At 38.8% G+C, this 20,755-nt stretch overlaps 1 protein-coding gene across 1 annotated transcript in view; it reads right to left on the reverse strand.

Annotated features, from left to right (window-relative positions):
- Positions 1-544: 544 nt before the first annotated feature.
- The window catches only part of ADSS2 (adenylosuccinate synthase 2), a 41,075-nt gene continuing 20,864 nt past the window's right edge, over positions 545-20,755 (reverse strand). Inside the window, exons 5-13 of the mRNA XM_014794676.2 lie at positions 15,231-15,297; positions 14,830-14,937; positions 13,738-13,819; positions 11,280-11,406; positions 9,839-9,993; positions 8,290-8,414; positions 6,871-6,968; positions 2,984-3,133; positions 545-1,683 (exon numbers count right to left, since the gene is read on the reverse strand). Of these exons, the coding sequence (XP_014650162.2) occupies positions 1,631-1,683; positions 2,984-3,133; positions 6,871-6,968; positions 8,290-8,414; positions 9,839-9,993; positions 11,280-11,406; positions 13,738-13,819; positions 14,830-14,937; positions 15,231-15,297 (965 nt within the window). The 3' untranslated portion in view covers positions 545-1,630. The remainder of the gene's footprint in view (positions 1,684-2,983; positions 3,134-6,870; positions 6,969-8,289; positions 8,415-9,838; positions 9,994-11,279; positions 11,407-13,737; positions 13,820-14,829; positions 14,938-15,230; positions 15,298-20,755) is intronic.

Below are 20,755 nucleotides of genomic sequence, written 5' to 3' on the forward strand. Positions count from 1 at the left end.
CAAGAGCACTCCTGACTCGGAGAATGGCATCTTTATATCTGCTTCTCGACCATTACTAAAAATATGCTTCAGTATGCAGTGCTCACAGCCCAGATAAGAATGTGGACTTTAAAAGGCTTACTTCTAATAGAGCTTTCGCCTCTGGGAGCTAATTTAATGTGAAGTCCAAGTAGTTAGATGAAAGAGTAAGAAGAAATAAAAGCCCAATTTTCATTAGAATAAATAAAAATTATTTATTATATATTAAATATAAATTATTTTTTTTTACATAAAGGTCATTATTGATCAGTAGTGGGCCTGTAAGATCATCTGTACTAACCTTCTTATTAGTTGACTCCAATAAGGCTGTTCCTGTTTTAGTATTTTTCTTGAACTATTAATAAAAATATATGTAGTAAAGATGAGAGATTTAGATCCTTTCAAAGATTCTGTTTTTGACCTCTCCCCACCTTATCCACATATACTGCAGGGATAAAGTTCCTTCTTGTATATACTAGTATTATAACTCTTCTCTTATGAGAACAAAAACACAATACACAAAGCATACTAGAAATATCTGGTCCTTTTTAATCAGCTATTGATAGCATAATAAAATAAAGTGGCACCTAATTTCAACATTTAAAATAGTTCACTGAAGGGTAATCTACAACACAATATGTTAAGCCTAATTGTCAAAATAACCCCTCCTTTTTTTCAAGAAAGGCAAAATAAACGCATGATCAAAATTATGAACAATTTGGGTTTATGTGGACACTTATAGAGGATTTTGTAGGCATACTGGCAGGCACAATGTTGAAAAATCAACCCACTCGATCTGGAAGTAAGGGTAAGATAAAAAAGGAAAGCTACACATTTCAGAGTTAAAGTCTGAAATTAAAGAAAAATATCCACCAAATATCACAACAGGTCTTTTAATGACTAATTTTTTTTTAACATTAAGATCACTGCTTTAGGGAACACCTTTTCTCTTTGAACATTGAGTTAAATGTTCAATGTATTAAATAATTTACAGAGAGAAATAAGTTTTGTGTTCTGTACAAATTCAAGGACCCATGAATATAACCGTCCCCCCCGCCAAAGCTCAAATTTGTAATGGTCTCAGCAGAAAATAAACAGTTCACAATTTAAACAGAATTTATAGCATTACAAAAGTTTACAGAATTCCTCTTTTCATCATTTTTCCTAATAGCAAAGATTACAATGACAGAATTGAATGATCAGAATGTAAAAATATTTGTGCAAAACTGCATTAATTGTTCTTACCATATAACAGAGGTAAAACCTATGAACACACAATGACAACAATGAAAAAAAGCTACATTGAAAGTAACTCTATTTTAGATTCCAAACAACGTGGATTACACCACTACTAAACATTAAAAGAACATGAGGCACCATGAGCAGCAGGAGCATCAAGTGATTCGGCAACGATGCTAGCTAGGAAGCTGGCACTGGAATGTGCCGAAGCTTCTCTCCACACCAGCCAGCCGTCTTACAAGACTGGAAACAACTGTGGGCCTTAAAACTCACTTCGATGTCTTTATTCTTGAAATTTGTAGATCAGAAATGAAACAGCTAAGAAAGTCCTTTTCCGCCTCACAAAGGAGTGTTTCTTGCGTCACTGGACTCCTCAGAAGAGCTGAATCATAGACTCCCTGGATTTACCCACACCAATCCATTTAACTGCAAGGGGAAAAAAAGTATAATGATATTATTAATTCATTTATAACGTTCAATCTCTGGGATTAACAGATCCCCCACTTTTCTCAGTGTCAACATTTTCCTGTTTGTTCTATTCTGTTAGCAGATTGTGCCAGTTTGTAAACGGAAAGTGCAGTCGAGAGCAGCACAGGGTAGTTCCTCTTACCATTTCCTGTTTCATAATTGCATGATATTTACAATTCCTCAGTTCCTAATAACTAGGATAGTAAAATATTGGCCCAAACAAGCAGAGACTTAAGGCGCTTTTGATCAAGTTCCTAATAACTGAAAAGATAAGCATCTTTGATGAATGGATGATGCTAAGAGAATACTGAAGTGTCACTGTAACTTTTGTATCTCAAAAAGTAGAACTATCTGGAGGAGAACAGTTTTACCTTGCGCAGCCTTAGGAACCGCCTCCATACAGTCTGTGGGACTCTCTACCATCTGCACCACGTGGTAAACCTCTGGTATTTTACAGATGTCATTGTTAAATTCACTGGCTTATATTTCAAAAAATGTTGACCGAGAGCAGTGAGCAAGCGTGCTCACTGAATCTGACATCAAGTGGGGGGCAGCAAGCAATACGGATGGATTTGAGACGAACCACAAATTCAAATGAACCACAGCACAAAATAAGAATAAGGACATAATAGATTTCATATGGAGGAAACCTCCCACCCACTTCACTTTTCTCTCAAATCTCCATCAGTGCAAATAAAAGGGAAAAGCAATTTGTTAAAAGAAAAACTTCACAGGACTAGTCACAACCATAATGTGGTTATACCTAACTCCCTGGCCAGCTAACATTTGTTTTTTAATAAGGAAGTTTTATTCTTTATTCTTCTCTTAAATTTTTTCAAATTAGATTTCCTATTTTTTAGGAACTATTATTTCCTAATATATATTCAACAAATTCCCCCAACTCTCAAGGGAAGTTTAACTCCAAATGAAAAAACCACCAACCATTTTTGGTGGTGGTGGTGAAGCTACGAAAGGATTTGTTATTAAGAGGGAGAAAGAAACAAGAATGAACGTCACAGGGTAAAAACGGACGTAACGGGATTAAGACAGGGTCAAAAAGGGTGAGACGTAATCTACTGTCTTCAGGCATATGAAGGATTGGAGAAAGATGAATATATTTACTCTAAGGAATAAAACTGTTGTCTATTTTCCTGGGCATTTCTGCAAATCATGAGCACTCTACAATGTGATGATAATCTCTCTTTAAATCAAAAGCAGGAAAAGTCAATATAGCTGTTCACAAAGTGTTTATATTTACCTGGAACTCGAAGCTCATCTTCAATAAATCGAACATAATTTTGTGCATTAACAGGTAGCTCTTTAAATGTCCTTGCATTTGATATGTCTGTGTTCCATCCTGGGAGAGTCTTATACTGAACCTCAACTTTATTTAAGACTTCTTGGTTTGCTGAAAGTTAAAGAGAAGTACATTTGTTCATGGCGGACACTGCCTGCTGTCAGACAACTTTTTGATATATCAGAGGTTCACAATCTCTCATCAAACTCCCTGGAGCCAGGCACGTTGCGGAATTTAGAATTTTTCAGAGTTTACAAAGATAAAACAGTGCATAGACCCTCTGGGGTAGTATTTTAGAATCAAACATATTTCTGCAGCAACACAGGATTATTCACTCTAAGTGGGTAGATTATTACTTCTAACATCAGCTAATCAGGTTTTGCTGTCAAATGAGTTTTGGTGCCAAACTAAAAACTTCCCACTTTTAGAACTCTTTCAGATTTCTCCAGTGTGGATGAGGGACTGCAGATCTGCATAACAGCAGTAGTCTCACAGAAATAAGGCTCGCATACTTGCTCTCGTCAGGAAATCGTCCACCACTTTTGTGACTGTGCACAGAAGCTCAGCTGTAAAGTGTCTTCCTTCTCTCACCTCACTGTTTTCTCCGTACCCCTAACAGAAACTGAAATGCACTACACAAGGACAGCGTCTCTGACCAGGGACAGTGCAGAGGGTGCGATGGCTCACTGCCCAGATTTCCCTCTCAGGACTGAGACACTCATTCCCCCTGCTGTGACAACTCACGGTTCAGAATCTCCCCAGAAACTGCCGTCCACTGAAGGGAGCTGCCTCCCTGGAGCAGCCTGTATCCCGCCATTTGTCAATGTGGGATACTTACTGGGACAACTCTGAGGGGCCCCCCCAGAGCTCCCATGGGATCAGCTGAGTGCTTTTTATGTAATTACTTTGCAGCTCAACTTCTCCCTCTGCCTCACCCTCTGGATATCACTCCCTCACACGTTGCTCAGAACACTTATGAACAAACTACCTGCATGCGAATCTCTCACATCAGAGTCTGCTTCCCAAGGAACGCAACCTAAGACAGTTGGTGCCAGAGTGGTGTGAGGAAGAAGGCTCTAAAATGGGATCTTGGAGCTGGATCACTGGCCAGCTGCTGGCAGAGAGGACCACCACTGTGGGAGGCAGGGTATGGATAGTCTCTGGCATGCTGTAGTACTGCAAGGTCACAACGTCCATGGGAGGTGAACTGGGAAGCCACACTGGTGGGAACTACAGCACCGGCAGTATCTGAAGCACCGAGAAATAAGCACAACGGAACCATGGAATGGGACGGCTCTAGATGAAGGCCAGTCTTGAACTGGAAAAAGACAACGAAAGATCGATGAAAACTAAGGGTCTTTCACCACTTTAAGGCAAAGTGTGAAAGTCAGAGGGCCTCCCTGGCTGCAGCATCTAGAGAGAATCTCCTCTCCCACAGTAGACGGCAGAAAAAGCTGAGGATCAGGCTTGAGACCCGGTCATACAGTCAGCAGAAGCTCCAGAGAAAGGTGAATTCTCAAATCCAGCAAATCTGCCATGACAAAGCCAGAGCCCTGTTTGAGAAAAAGTGGGACCCTGAGACTTTGGAGGGACATCTGGGTTGATGTACATGAAAATCCTGAATCCCTAGCTGTGCTGATGGCCTGCAGAGTGGCCTACTAATTCCTGTTAAAGTCTCAGGCTTCCCCTTGCTTGACGATGATGCAGAAGCCTCTCCCTCACAAGGCAGCATGTGCCCCTCTCAGGTGCTACCCTGACCTCCCCTCCCGACCAGCAAACAATATCTAGAGCCAAGTCACAACACAACTTGGCCAACGAAGCGCTGGGCCAGCTAAGGGAGGAAAGGGACCACATTCTGAAGGATCTGCAGGACTGAGCCAGCATTGACCAGCAGGAGCCAAGGAGTCTGTAGAGAACTAGATCCTGAGAGTGCTGGATCAAGGGTACGGCGGGGGGTGGAAAGTAAAGCCAAATACGCAAATAGACTGATATGGGCGTGCTCGCCCATGATCCACCATACAAAGATGATGAAAACAGGCTGCTAGGAATGTTCTTGGAAGCTTAGACAAAAGTGAAGAACCACACTAAGTAGATGGTTCAAAACTGCCTGTGACAGACAATAGAAGGAATCAGGAGACTCAGCGGGGCGTCTCCGTCCAGCCATGATGCAGTACATGGTTCCAGACTAATTCTCCCAGCATAAACAATGAAAAAACTGAACAAAATATATGACGACTCTTCCCAGGCAGTGGACAACAGGCAGCATAAAACTGTGGTTTCTGAGAGAAAGAAAACTCACAAGCAAGTCCTGAAACCACTCAGCTCTCTGCCTAGGGACAATTTCCTGACCGCTGGAGTCAGCAGAGAACAGTGGTCCCACCGACCTGAGAAGGCAGATGTCCGATTTCAGGGAAGCCGAAGCAGCTAGAATCATCGAGACCGAGTATCAGAGAGGAAGGAGCTATGCAGACCCGGCCCCCCACCCCAAGTCCACGTGAAAGTCCCATGGCTAAAGTTCAACTGACATGCAAAGAATGGGACCATCGGAGGCTTACCAGTAGCAGCTGTTACACGGCTGAGTGGGACAAAAATTCTAGGGGTCAAGCAGTGCTGGTGGAAGGGAAGGGACGGGTGCGCTGGAGCTCCAGGACCGCCAGACTGGAGAGATCTCTTTCCGTGTTAACTCTTCTGGCGTCCAGCTGAGACACCAGAAAGGCTGCTCCTTAAAAGTGAAAACCACACTCTCAAGTAAAACCTCCTACAGATCCCCATAATGAAGCCTAAAACCAAGCTCTGCCAAGATCACAGAGGAGACAGAATTAGGAGACTAACTCACATTGGGTTAGAGAGCTTTGGGAAAGAGCCTGGGTTCTCCACATAACTATGCTAACAAAGCATAAACCAAGTTCTACAAGTTCAAGATGATTAGCCTGTAATTCAACTGTCCCCTAAAACAAGAACCAATACTCTTCAGAGGAAGATAAACAGAATCCGAGTCTCTACAACAGATTATCCACAATGTCCAATTTTCAACCAAAAGTCATTAGACAGAGAAACAGTGATCCACAATCAAGGAAAAGAACAGTCAAGAGAAACTGAACTGGAGATGGCTCAGATGTTGAATGACTTTAAACATGTTTCTAAGAACTTGAAGCTATTCTCAATTCCCAAGGACTGGTTGTTATCAGCAAGTCACAAAACCTACCAGCCTACCAAGTTTCATTAAGCTAGTCAAGATTCCTTCATTTGGCATATTCTCAATCTTACAGGATCACTAAACAAATTAACAGTTCCTATTTCTGGAAGCTGGAAACATTTTTGGAACTTCCTGAGTAACTGAAGAAATCATAAAACTAAAGATACACCTGAAAAAACACACTGCTTCAAGCAGAAGTCTCCCTACCTCCACCCTCTTTAGACCCAGAATAGAGGTTAGAGAAAATCATTCGTGTGCCCTGAAGGACAGGGTGGGTTAACGTATGAGGAACCTGCTTACCCTGACAGACAGGGCTCTTTCCCCTACCCCATATTTCTCAAGGAAGGGAGGAATGCCTACACAGAAGTTACTTCAAAACTGGGGAGATGAGATTCAGAAGCAGCATCACTGGGCTGAGGCACCACGCCTCTGCTTTCGTGTTTTGAGTTTGAGCACATGCTTGCTGTGAGCCAGCACCCAAATGAAAGCAGCTATGAAACAAATGCCAGCAGTAAGTGTATACACTTGCACGCTTCACAAAAGACCTATCAAGCCTATGGCTATATATCACACAGTATACAGAATAGCTTTATGAAACTGCTCTAATACATTCACCTAACAATACTTTTTATACATAGCCTAAAAAGAGTACCTGGGAAATGAGGTATGATTTCACCATCTAATTTGTAAGCAACTCCAACTTTTATTTCCATAAACATGTCCAAAATATCCAATTTGGTAAGTGCCAACCTAATTTTGGAAGAAAAGGCAACGTTAAAACAGCAAACTCTTTCAAGCCCTAACTTCCATCTTGGTAAGAAGTAAAGGAAAATTCATACAAAGCTAAAAATTCCAAAGCAATTCTGAAAACTGGTTAGGATTATATTTTAAATCACACCACACATAAAACGCTATAAGACAACATACTGATGGAATTCCCTCGTGATAAAAAAATGACTTAACTGACCTACTAGTAAGTTACTTTTCTAATAATTATAGTAGATTTCCACCGATTAATCCACACCCTCCTGCTTAGCTTTCTTATGATTGATCAACATTTGTGAGATGTAAATATGCCTGGAGTAAAGGATGCATTTGGTGACTGTGGGACACAGCAGAACTCACTGCCCCACACGGATGACCGCAAGATATATGTATGTTCACCCACATGCCAGCAACCCTCATTTCTTCACTCTGGTTACCATCACCTCCACCTTTCTGGTCAGAAATTGTCAAAGGAGAGTGAGGAAACCACACCATGGACTTTTTAATGATACATCAAAATCTCCCAATGAACTGACTGGAAAACAGAGTTTTAAGGGAAAATCTGTAGAAATTAGATAAAACACTAGGTTTGGAATTCTCATCCACCAATTATTGTTTTATCCTTTATTCTGTTATCTGCCAGAAGTTAAGCTTAATTAATATAGACACGAATACATTTATTTACATATTTTATGTATATGTGTTAGTAACAACTTTTACTGAGCATTTTCAGTGAGCCAGGCAATGTCCTATATGCTCTCATTACATTCTCATCTAATTTTCAAAACAGCCCTATAAAGTAGGTAATACTATTATCTAGATTTTAAAGAAGATGAAAAGGCACAGAAAGATTAACTTGCCCAAAGTCACACAGCACAACGCATGGATCTGAGATTTGAATCAAAAAGTCAGACATCCATCAAGCCCATGCACTAAATCAATGTTGCACTGCCTGCCTTCTGTATGCATACTCTATGCTTGCTCCATCCATCCACCCATCCATCCACCTACCTACCTACCTACCCACCTACCTATCCTACTTCCTTCTATACTTATACACAAGTCAGAGTATGATTCTTTTCTCCCATCCTTGGATGTCTAGGAAGATAACTTGGGGTCCCTCTTGTCATGTACCCTTCCCTTATATCTTGGTCTACTTCTACGTTGAACTACAATTTCATTTGGAAGCTAAAAAGTGAAATTTTTCTGTTAGGGTACTAACTCAAGTTTGCACTCCACAAAATTTAACGTGTGGTCATGAACTGTCCTATTATTTCCCGAAATAAATGCTTCTAAGAATACTCACGCAGTAAATCCATTAATCATATGAGCATATCTGAGCAAGACAAGGTCCAACCAGCCACACCTTCTTTTCCTCCCAGTAGTTACACCAAACTCTCTACCCCTTGTTTGTAATAACTCTCCAATTTCCTAGGGAACAGAAAATAGAACTTTAGGATTAGAATACCAATGCTGTAAATCCAGTAGAATTATACTTAAGATCTTATAACAAATCAAAGTCTTTTTGAGATAAACATCTTTCAGAAAATAACTAAGTTGAAGGTAGAATTCCAAAGAGATGATGGATTTTATGTGAGGGAAGCATTATTTAGAATAGGTCCACTTTTTGCTTCATTTTTTAAAACTAATATTTTTTATGATGTTATATAGATAACTTCTTAAAATTTAGATTAACATATAAAAAATATAAAGCTGCATTTTAAAAACTCAGTTGTTAATAAGTATTTATTAGAATAGACAAGTTAAGCCAGTTGTTCCAAGAACAGCTGTAGTATGATGATTTTCCTGAAAACCATGAGGCAAACTCGCACCTATTAAGTTTTTGATCACAGTGCCCTTTTTAAGAGAATTAAGTTAAAACAATGCTCAAAGATCTAAGATACAGCCACTCCCTACAGCCTAATTTTCCCATCTGTGATCTGTCTATTCCCTAATTTACACCTTTCTGATTAAAGCCATCATTTCATTATCTCTTGTACTCTGATATCATCACAATTATGGCTTTTGCAAAATGCTGCTTGGTCAGGTTGGAATCCCAGCCCTGTCTGTCTGTGTGGCCTCGGGTGAGTTACTTCAGCTCTCCGGGCCTGTTTCCTCACGTGTAGAATGGACAAAAGGATGGTGATAACACCCAGCTCCCTGAGCTGCTGTGAGGATCCAGAAAACTTCCAATTCGACAGCACTGAGGCAGTGCCTGGCCCGAGTCACCAGCACCAAGTGCTGGCTGCGACGAGACAGTGTCTGGAGACCACTTTCCTCCACCCTCGCTCCTAATAAGCTCTTGGTGACAGGCAGTTGTTATTTTTAACTTCTTCCTTCTCCTCCACTGTCCTAATCCCTTCATAAACCCACCTTCTTCAGCCTTGCAATTACAGTCACCCTTAAGGGCCCTCTAACCCCTCCTCTTTTGTTGCCAAGCTGCTGCCACTAATAATAAAAGTGTGTATAATTTTTTTTTTTTTTTTTGTGAGATCAGCCCTGAGCTAACATCTGCCAATCCTCCTCTTTTTGTTGAGGAAGACTGGCCCTGGGCTAGCATCCGTGCCCATCTTCTTCCACTTTATATGGGACACCACCACAGCATGGCTTGACAAGCGGTGTGTTGGTGCGCACCCAGGATTCGAACCAGCGAACCCCGGGCCGCCGCAGCGAAGCGCGCGCACTTAACCACTCGCGCCACTGGGCCGGACCCTGAATTTCTTTTTTAATGTTGCTCTGATCAATCTCATACATTAAGTGAAATGCACCGAAGACAAGAATTCATTAAGGAAAAAAAAAACATGAATTTTTATTTTAAAACTTTTTGGATCCAATTTACTGAGAAATAGGCTTACATTATCTTGCTCTGTAGGAAAGGCACCAATACCAACTCTAGTTGTATAAGCTTTCACAACTCCATACACTTCTCCAACATTTTGAGGGGGCATACCCAATCCAGTACAAACGCCTCCAACTGTACAGTTTGAAGAGGTTACAAAAGGATAAGTTCCTAAAAATAAAAACAAATATTAAAATATATATACACACAGTTATACATTATTTTAAAACAATTACTATGAAAATTCTGCATTTGAATATATTCTAGGTATTTGACAGACCTGAATATAACTGTTAACTGCCCTCTCAAAGCCCCAGTGTTTTATTCTTAATTCTTTTTGTCTCTTTTAATGAGATAAAAACACAGGTGGTTAGAACTATAACTACAGTGCTTACACTGGAGAGGCTCCTGGAGTTACTCAGCTCTGCATGGTAGGTACTCACCTAATGGACAGCTAAATAATTTAATGCAAAAACCCCAGTGTTATTCCACTATATAGACTTATAATCTATGTATTTTAACACTTTCCTGTTAGTTTAAAACATATTCCTTGGTATGAATATTTAAGGTACAGCAGCAACCTGGAGTGACAACAACACACTAAGAATTTTGTGCTATTCAGCATTTCCCTACTTTTTGATGTCTATTCAGGGAATCCTAGAAATGACAAAAGTAAGCTAAGAGTGGTATACCCCCACCCCACAAAAGATCCTCTTCTTACTTAAACTATTCACTATGCTAATTAGACACTCTGCTTTCTTTCCAGATTGGATAGGCATATTATGGTATCAAAAATACATATTTACTATATAGAAATGCTGTGTTTAAACTGGTTTACTTGGAGTCAAAAGCCCAAAGGAATGTCAATAAAAGCTGAAAACAATCAGACTTATCCCGAGAGACCACGTTTAGATGGAAAGGCCTACGAACTAATGGGACAGTAGTTTGAAGACCTTAAGCATTAACTTTTTGAAGATGGAGGCAATACTCTAAATCCATTCAGAATCTCATGCCCAGGGAGTTAATTAAACAGACTTCCACAGATCTTAGAATATGCATGTTTAATAACAATGTATATTAGTTCCTGATGTTTAAAAAAAGGCAGAATTAAAGATAAAGATCCTTTCATAGGATTCATTTAATCATCTTACAGTTTCAAGGAAATGAGGTCTGGAATTGAACCAAGAACCAAACAACAAAAATCAGTTTATAGACTCCCAAACCCACACGGACCTGAATAGTGATTTTATTTTTCGAATGAACTACAAAACTGCACACTTGCATTGTGGTTTCCACAATATTCCTTTAAAGAAGAGTATAGGAGGACAAACTTCCATCATTCCTGAATATAGAAGCTAAAAGCCTTGTTTTAAAACCCCTTAATGCTAACATTAATTATTTATATCTTAAGTACTGTAGGGCTCAGTTAAGCTCCCCATAAGTCACATCTTACTTACCAAAATCAATATCTAGTAGTGCTGCATTTGCACCTTCTACCAAGATTTTCTTGGGTGGTCCATGTAGGGCCTCATATAGGAAATAAACTCCATCTTTCACCATTGGTTTAATCCTTTCCATATAACCCTATACACAAAGACAAAAACCAATTTGAATCTATACAATAAATTTACAATATAACCAGTACAAGTACAAATCACCTGACTTTATGACAGTGAAAACAGCCAAATGCCACGTAGAAAGGGGTTGGTGATGGTGCTCACCTACTGCAACATTTGGATTAGCTTTGGTCTCTCACGCTGACTCTCCAGAACCAGAAAAGAGACACTAGCTCCAGAGAGGTAGAGACACGATGAAATTCAAAGGTTCTATATTAACCTCACTGCCAATAATGATGACAACCTTCTGAATAGCCAAGTACTCATACTTCATAAACCAGCTTTCAGGAAAATAAAAAGAACTGACTACATTACATTGTGCTTTTATATTTTGTGAGGTATCTAAAAAGGTGCATTTGTAATCCATGTAACCATGAGTTTTGAAATGAGTTTTGCATCGGGGTGATTCTCAAAATGTGGTGAGGGCCACAAGCGACATTGCCAAGCATGCAAATCTCAATGATTGATTGCTGATATTCTTTCGCCATTGTACTCCATTGTAGCAAAACATCTCAGCAGTATTACTGGTAGATAATATCAAATACCATTTTACACGTGAGCATTACAAAACTTTCTCAAAATATAAAGTGTTAACAATACTGCTTAATTGTAGAATTCAATTAAAAATGTAATATAAACAAGAGTTCCCCCAAGGCCTATAGTTAATAAAACCTAGTCTCAACTATGTTTATTTTTTTTTTATTTATTTATTTTTTTAAAGATTTTATTTATTTATTTTTTCCCCCCAAAGCCCCAGCAGATAGTTGTATGCCATAACTGCACATCCTTCTAGTTGCTGTATGTGGGACTCGGCCTCAGGATGGACAGAGAAGTGGTGCCTCGGTGCGCGCCCGGGATCCGAACCCGGGCCACCAGCATCGGAGCGCGCTCATCTAACCACCAAGCCACGGGGCCGGCCCTCAACTATGTTTAAATATTTAGCCAGCTAGTATGGAAATTCCAAAATCCACTTACGAACCCACCTGACTATATTATACCATTGATCAAAGAGTATGGTCACCTCTTGGCTCTAGTCTCCAATCTCATGCTTATTCCTGTTTTAGTCCTTTTTTTGTGCCTGGAATGATCATACTATTCATCACACCCCTTGTCCTTAAAGTCCTGATTAACATATATCACCTATTAAGAATCTTCTTACCCAGTTCTGTTCATTATTACTCATCTATGTTACGTTCACATGGAACATGTTAAAAATAGAATCGAAAAGCCATACCCGTACTTGAGTACATAAATATTTCCAAGTTGCTAGTAATAAATTTTAAATATTTTTTGCATGACAGAATGAAAAGAAAATGGCAGTCTATTCTAAGTGAATCAATACACTGGAATCCAAATACCTAATATTTAGAATGTTCCTTAGAGGTCATTTTTTTTAGGAATTTAGTGAGTGGACAGACCTAAGGGCTGCAAATGTTCTAGAATGGCATATGAGGCTTATACATTCCTATTCAGCTCTGGAATTGATGTTCATACTTATTTACAGAAGAGGAGCAATGAGATACTCAGGAAATAGCCTGAAATTCTCCGAAGACAGTGGAGGAAGGGAGGGTGGAGAGGATGGGAGACTTGACTACTGACTGACTCAGGCAGCAGTGACACCTAGCAGTTGCCAACTGTGGCCTCATCTTTGGCCAATTATCTGATTATCTCTTAAGAGCACAGTGCTAAAGAGACTGACCCTATGGGTTATCATTCCTAAATGGGCTGGTTAGCTTGAAAAGTTACCATCCCTCACTTGTCCCTTTGTTATCTGACCTCCACATTATTATGGGTGATTTTTATATAATACAAATCTAGTCTTTTTTTTGCTCAAAATTATTCAGTAGCTTTTCATCATCTCCAGGATAAAAGCTAAACTCCCTATCACTGCACATAAGACCAATGTAAGACCAAGGATTCGGTCCCTACTTGTTTCATTGTATTTTCAGGTCCTTCACTCTTGCTCCCCACACAGTCTTTTGTTTAAGTCGCATCATGACAAGTTACTCAAATACGCCGTGTCCCTTTAAGCCTATATGCTTTGAGACTTAAACAGGACAAACAATTCACTTTACCAGTTCTTATCTATAATACTTTACACATATCTGCATGGCACTTATTATACTACCAACCATTTAATGTGTATCTTCTCAGTCATAATATAAGGAAATTGAAGACCGTATGTTCTTTATTCTTATATTTTCAGTTCCTAACACAAAGCCTAAATGAATGAAAGATCTAGATGCCAATTTGGCAAGCGAGTTTTAAAAAAAACATTATAAAGGTCAGAAAGCATTACCTTGAGTTTTTGTAATTCACCTTCAATGTCTATTTCCAAAGTGGGGTATATAGATTTGTACTGGTTAGCCAGAAATTTGAACCTGAGAAATATAGATAAATCAAGATGTTACTTCTGTTTAAAAATATTCTGAATATCATTCAATTCAAATGGTTTGTGTAGATAAGCAGTCTTAATAACAAATTAATCTCCAAACTAGTTACATTCTGAGAAATAAAATCTAATAAAGAAGATATCAGTCACATGAAGAAATGGAAACACTAAAAATATTTTTTACTTAAGTTTAGGAGTATCAACAATATAATTAAGGTGACTGAAATCTGTAACCACAAGACTATATCCGAATTAATTATATGATACTATGTGAAAAACAGAAGGGGACAGTCCACATGATGCTTTTAAAAGAGACAGAGGCAGACATTAGCAATCTGTCTCTAAGGTTCTCAGCGGAGGGGCCCCACAGCGCAGACACACTGCTGACTGAAAATGGATACAGCACGTCATACTTCTGATGCCAACGGTGATTAAACACAACCGACAGACTCCTCATCACTCAGTCACCAGATAGCTCTCTGATGATGACCAGCTTTCCCATGGAGACTTTTCTACGGAGAGTAAGTGTCAATGTGGCACTGCTGTTTCTCAAGGTGAGCTTGGTACACGACAGTTCACCAGTACCTGAGAGGCTAATTATCTCTAGGTGGGAGACATAATGGAGTCTCTGGACCTGAAAAATCTGAGGACCAAGGAAGGCTCTAGGGTGTGGTGACCCCACCAAAGGACTGAAACATCCCTCTGAAAACATCTCTATTTCTTAGCAAACCACTCAAAACTCCAATCCTTAGTTATAATTTGGCTTTGTCTTCTTGGGGCACTGCTATGGTATCAGCATCATGTGACTTTTCATGAAGTTAATCTGAAATTAAGGACCAATGAGAACGTAACAAAAAATAGCTTTAATAGTCCAAAGAAAACAAAAAGGTGAGCCACCGCTGTTCAACCTAGAACACTGATTTTACCAATTTGTATCCTGGGTTTTAAAAATCCTAAAAATCCATTCGCTCTTTCCATTTTGAAACTCAAGTTAGTTACCTCTCAGAGAAGCCATCAAAGTCAGAAACAAGATCGCACATCCTCAGTCCACTCCGAGCAGCTTTGGAAGAATAAACTGGGCCAATGCCCTTTTTTGTGGTACCCAAACTTAAAAACAAATTAAAACAAGCTTTGAGTTAGACAAGAAAGATGCAGCTCTTGTGGTGAGATCATCACAAGGAATGAAGTTATTATGACTGTTTTCTGTTTTTGCTATTTCCTGTAAGTTTATTTTCACAATCCTATTGATTTTCTCTGAAATCTAAACAGGATATTTTAATATTTATTTTTCTTAAACCTCTGGCCTAGAATTTAAACATAAGGTTCTGGATATGCTTAAGCTGTGTGTATGCACATGCGCGTGCACGCACACACACACACACACACACACAATATCATACTTTTTTCCTGCTTGTTCTTGTCTCTGTTGTTCCTGGATACCATCAGCTGCTTGATGAAAATCAAACACTGAGGATAAAAAGAACAAAATCACAGTTGTTGTTGAAACAAATACAGGAAAGCAACACATTGCATTTTAAATTACTGAAGTTATAAATCCCTTCAGCCTAATTTCATTATGACAAATTAAATGGATACATTTTAAAAGGCAACAATAAGAGTGGAAGTGAAGGTTATAATGCCAACTGGTAGATTAATATGACAATATGCCTGATCCTTCATTCCTATTTATTGCAATCTATACTAGTTTAAAAATGAGTCATTAAGAGAGTAATTTTGGAACACCCTACCCTACAATTCTATAAAGCTCAGTTTACTAAGATATCCTTTTTTCTTCAAATTCTGGACTCCAGAAATTTAGGAATTATTTTGATATGTCCCTCTCCCTCATTAGTCCCAAGCTTCCACCATCTCTCACTAAAACTGTGGTCTCCTTATGAGTGTGGCTATGTCCACGCCTGTATGTCTCTAATTCATATTTTTTAACATAGCCAAAGCCATCTTTCCAAGACACAGACATGATGCCACCACTCCCTTACCTTTAAAACTCAATGGCTCTCTATTGCTCAAAAGAAAACGACCACTCTTTTACATGGCCTCCTTGCAGTCTGCCCTTCCATCTTACACTAGGCTCTGCCCTCTTTCTGCCCTCTGGGCACAAGGGCATTCTTTTCAGTCCTTGGCTACAAGGCAGGTGCTTCTCCTGTCTGAACATGCCTCTCCCTAGGCCTGCGTGCACAATCAAGCTCGCTCACTCTCTCTCCTACCAACACATTATGAGTATTGGGACCGTGTCAGTTTAGATTACTAGTTGATTTTCTGTGCCTACACGTTCTCAAATATTTACTGACTGAATAAATAGCTCGTTTATGGAATAGGCAGGCCTAGAATTTTGGTCTCTGAACTTTTAACCAAGGTTTCTTTTTTTAATTTGTTTTCTAATCAGCCTTATGGGAATACAATTTACATACCATAAAATTCACCCATTAAAGTGTGCAATTTAATCATTTTAGTATATTTAACCAGGGCTTCTTTTCACAATGTTATTGTTTCCAAATAAGCTGAAATGTGTCAATGTTAAAAAGAACGACTGATATAAGGTTCCTGGAACTAGTGGTGGCATCGGTAGAACAACTATTTAGAAGCATCAGAAGACTATAGTATTACAGCATTGTAGTTACAGATGGTGAAACTAGAAAAATTCGAGGAAACCTGACCCAAAACCACCCTCTGATTACGCCTAGCCCCTAAAGCCTTCGAAGTACTCTGCCTTGATCCCTCTTTCGAGACACTACAGAATTGTCAGGGCAGTCCTCTCCCCTGCTTGGGAAGGTTAATAACCACAGCCGTGTTTGATCAACAGGTTTCCCTCGTGGTCTGACACTTCTTTACACTAGTTAATCACAATACAGGAACTAAATTTTTATTGTGTGATTTAAAATTATCCTGTAAATCACTATTTGCCTCAGTGTCACAGAACTAGGTAGCAAAAACATCACCAAATGTTGGCATATTGTACACCAAAAGACATCTACAAGAATGTTCAGAGCAACATTATTTGTAATAACTCAATATTCGAAATGACTCAAATTTTCATTAATGGTAGAATGGATAAATTATGGCATATTAATTCATACAATGGGATACTATATGGCAATGAAAAAATAAAATACTGAATCTCATACACATAAAGTTGAGTGGAAGTCAGACACAACAGATTACATAATGTATAGTTTTATACAAAGTTCAAAAACAGACAACACTAATATACGGTGAGAGAAGTAATACAATCACGCACCACGTAACTGATGCTTCGGTCAACAGAACGTATATACAATGGTGGTCCCATAAGATTAGTGCCACATAGCCTAGGTGCGCAGTAGGTGCACCATCTAGGTTTGCATAAGTACACTCTGATGTTCGCACAACGATGAAATCGCCTAACAACATATTTCTCAGAACATCTCCCCGTCATTAAGCAATGCATGACTGTAACAGTGGTTACCCTTGGTGAAAGGGAGTAGATAATGACTAGGAAAGGTCATGAGAGTAGCTTTTTTTAACTGAGATACACCTGACATATAACAGCTTCAGGTATACAACATAATGATTCGATACCTGTATCTATTCTGAAATGATCCCCACGATAGGTTTAGTTAACATCACCATACAGTTACAAATTTTTTTTCTTGTGATGAGAACTTTTAAGATCTACTGCCTTAGCAACTTGCAAATATACAATATAGTATTATTAACTATAGTCACTATGCTGTACATTACACCTCCATCCATTTTGCCCACCCCTTCCCAGCCTCTGGCAACCACCAATCTGTTCCCTGTTATCTATGAGTTTAGTTTTTCTTTTAGATCCCACATATAAGTGAGATCATACAGTATTAGTCTTTCTCTATCTGACTTATTTCATTTAGCGTAGTCACTTAGTCCTCAAGGTCCATCCCTGTTGTCACAAATGGCAAGATTTCCTTCTTTTTATGGCTGAATAATACTCCATTGTACCTATATACTACAGCTTCGTTATCCATTCATCCATCAATGGACACTCAGGTTGCTTCCATGTCTTGGCTATTGTAAATGCTGCAATAAACATGAAGGTACATATATTTTTTTCAAGTTAGTGTTTTCGTTTCCTTCAGATAAATACCCAGAAGTGGGATGGCTGATCACATGGTAGCTCTCATTTTAATTTTTTGAGGAATCTCTATACTGTTTTCCATGGTGGCTGCAATAATTTACATTCCCACTAACAGTGCACAAGTGTTTCCATTTCTCCACATCCTCACTTGTTATCTCTTGTCTTTTTGATAATAGCCATTCTAACAGGTATGAGGTGACACATCTCACTGTGTTTGTGATTTCTATTTCCCTTATGACTAGTGATGTTGAGCATCTTTTCAAGTGCCTGTTGGCCATCTGTATGTTTTTTTTTGAAAAATGTCTGTTCAGATCCTCTGCTCATTTTTAAATCAGATTGTTTGTTGTTTTGCTATTGAGTTGTATGAGTTCTTTATATTATATATTTTGGATATTAAGCCCTTATCCAATATTCATTTGCCTTTCAGTATGTTGCCTTTTCATTTCATTCACGGTTTCCTTTGCTGTGCAGAAGCTTTTTAGCTTGATGTAGTCCCATTTGTTTATTTTTGCTTTTGTTGCCTTTCCTTTCGGTGTCAAATCAAAAAAATCATCACCAAGACTGATGTCAGGGAGCTTAACCCCTATGTTTTCGTCTAGAAGTTTTATGGTTTCAAGTCTTACACTCAAGTCTTTACTCTCATTTTAACTTAGTTACTGTGTATGGTGTAAGATCCAGTGGTCCAGTTTCATTCTTTCACGTGTGGCTAATTTTCCCAACACCATTTATTGAAGAGACTGTCCTTTCCCCATTGTGTATTTTTGGCTCCTTTGTTGTAAATTAATTGATTATATATGTGTGGGTTTATTTCTAAGCTCTCCATTCCACTCCATTAATCCATGTGTTTGTTTCTACGCCAACACCATACTGTTTTGATTATTACAGCTTTGTAATAGAGTTTGACATCAAGGAGCATGACGCCTCTAGCTGTGGAGGTGCTTTGGCTATTTGGGGTCTTCTGTGGTTCCATACAAATTTTAGGATTGTTTGTTCTATTTCTGTGAAAAATTCTAATTGGAATTCTAATTGAAATTTTGATAGGGATTGCACTGAATCTGTACATTGCTTTGGGTAGTATGGACATTTTAACAGTATTAGTTCTTCCAATCCATGAGCACAAAATATCTTTCCATTTATTTGTGCCTTCTTTAATTTCTTTCATCAATGTCTTACAGTTTTCAGTGTATAGGACTTTCACCCCCTTGGTTAACAAAATAGCTTTTTAGTGTAGCAGGAAGGCTCTGCACAATAAGGTGTATAATAAGGCGATTAAAGGGGTAAAATATGTGTAAACTTCTTGTGCACTTTGCTGTATTAGGTTGTACATTAAAATGCTCACTTACTTCTAACACATGGATTCTAGACCTTGGCCAATAGAAAGCTATCATAGCCTACAGGATCATGTACTTTATTACCATGTTCCTATTTTGGTGCCCAGCCAACAGCCTTTCTTATCGACTTTTGAGAGACCAGACTAGTTCTTAGGAGTTATTTCATTAAATTCAGACTTTGCAAATCAGTTATGACAAGACTGAGACCTTGGAGTTCGCCATTTCTTTTGAATAAAAAAGCATCTGCATTTCAATATTCATTTTATTTTCTATGTTCAAAGAAGTTACAGAGGCCACTAGCAAACCACAAATAAATGGCTGATGGAAAGCAGGTGAACCATATTTTTCAGAAATTAATTTAGTAACTTGCCACAGAGCTAATGTTTTTCTTAGGTTTTTATAGACCCCAGGAAGCTACTAGTGTAATCAGAATAATTACTTTCATAAAGCTTCATTGTAGCAGGGAGCCTTAAAACCTCCACCACTACCATTTTTGAAAGAACAGTCTTTGTCTGAAGTTGCTTGGAATGTCTCTTCTGTTTTCTACAGCCCAGATATTGAAAACAAAAAAATACCACCTTGGGGATTCCATCTAATTTTTAAAATTGCAGATAATTGTGCACCTTTAGTGGTTAAGTTTTATTAACACCATTTTATTATTTTTCATTATTTATTATAGACGAGTTTTATTAACACTATTCATGTTACACTGTATCAATGTGTCCAGCGTGAGCCTCAGTACACGTAATATCCACTTTGCTTGCTTCTCATACCTCCTCAGGTCGTGTTTTTTTAAGTTATTATTATTTTTTAATTGTGGCCAGTTTACATGAGATCTGCCCTCTTAACAGATTTTTGAGTCACAATGCAGTACTGCTCTCTATAACCTCACATCAGCCTTCCAACCTCATACAGCATCTCTAGAACTTTCTCATCCTGCATCTCCTTCAGGTCTCTACTCACACATCATCTTCTCAGTGAAACCTCCTCAGCCACTTCTACAGGTCCCCACCCACCTCCTCCAAACTTCTTGACTCTACCTGGCTCCATCCTCTGATTCACCTTTTCTCCTCAGAACTTACCACTACATGCCATGGTGCATTTACTACTTATTTACTGTGTTTATTATCTGTGTTCCCTACTATACTATGCGCTCCATTAAGGGACTTCTATTTGTCTCTGCTACTGCGGGTTCTCAGTGCCTGGCACCGTACCTGGCAAACAGCAGGCCTTCAACAGATAGTCGTTGAATCAAAGAACAGACACACAACAAACCTGGATTTCAAATGTTTAAAAATTTCAGTCTCAGCCATTTCTCAAGTTTCTTTCTCTCAATATGCATCTCTTATATTACAAATTTTGTTATGAGATTCAATGAGACAGGGCACAACTGCAATGTAATGTAGTTCTTTGCATACTTGCTTAAGTATGCTAACGTAAAGAACTGGCCAACAACTTACTCATTTTTAAATTTCTTAAAGGA

Source organism: Ceratotherium simum, chromosome 36, assembly GCF_057802395.1.
Source record: "Ceratotherium simum simum isolate JZ-2026a chromosome 36, ASM5780239v1, whole genome shotgun sequence".
NCBI lineage: Eukaryota > Metazoa > Chordata > Mammalia > Perissodactyla > Rhinocerotidae > Ceratotherium > Ceratotherium simum.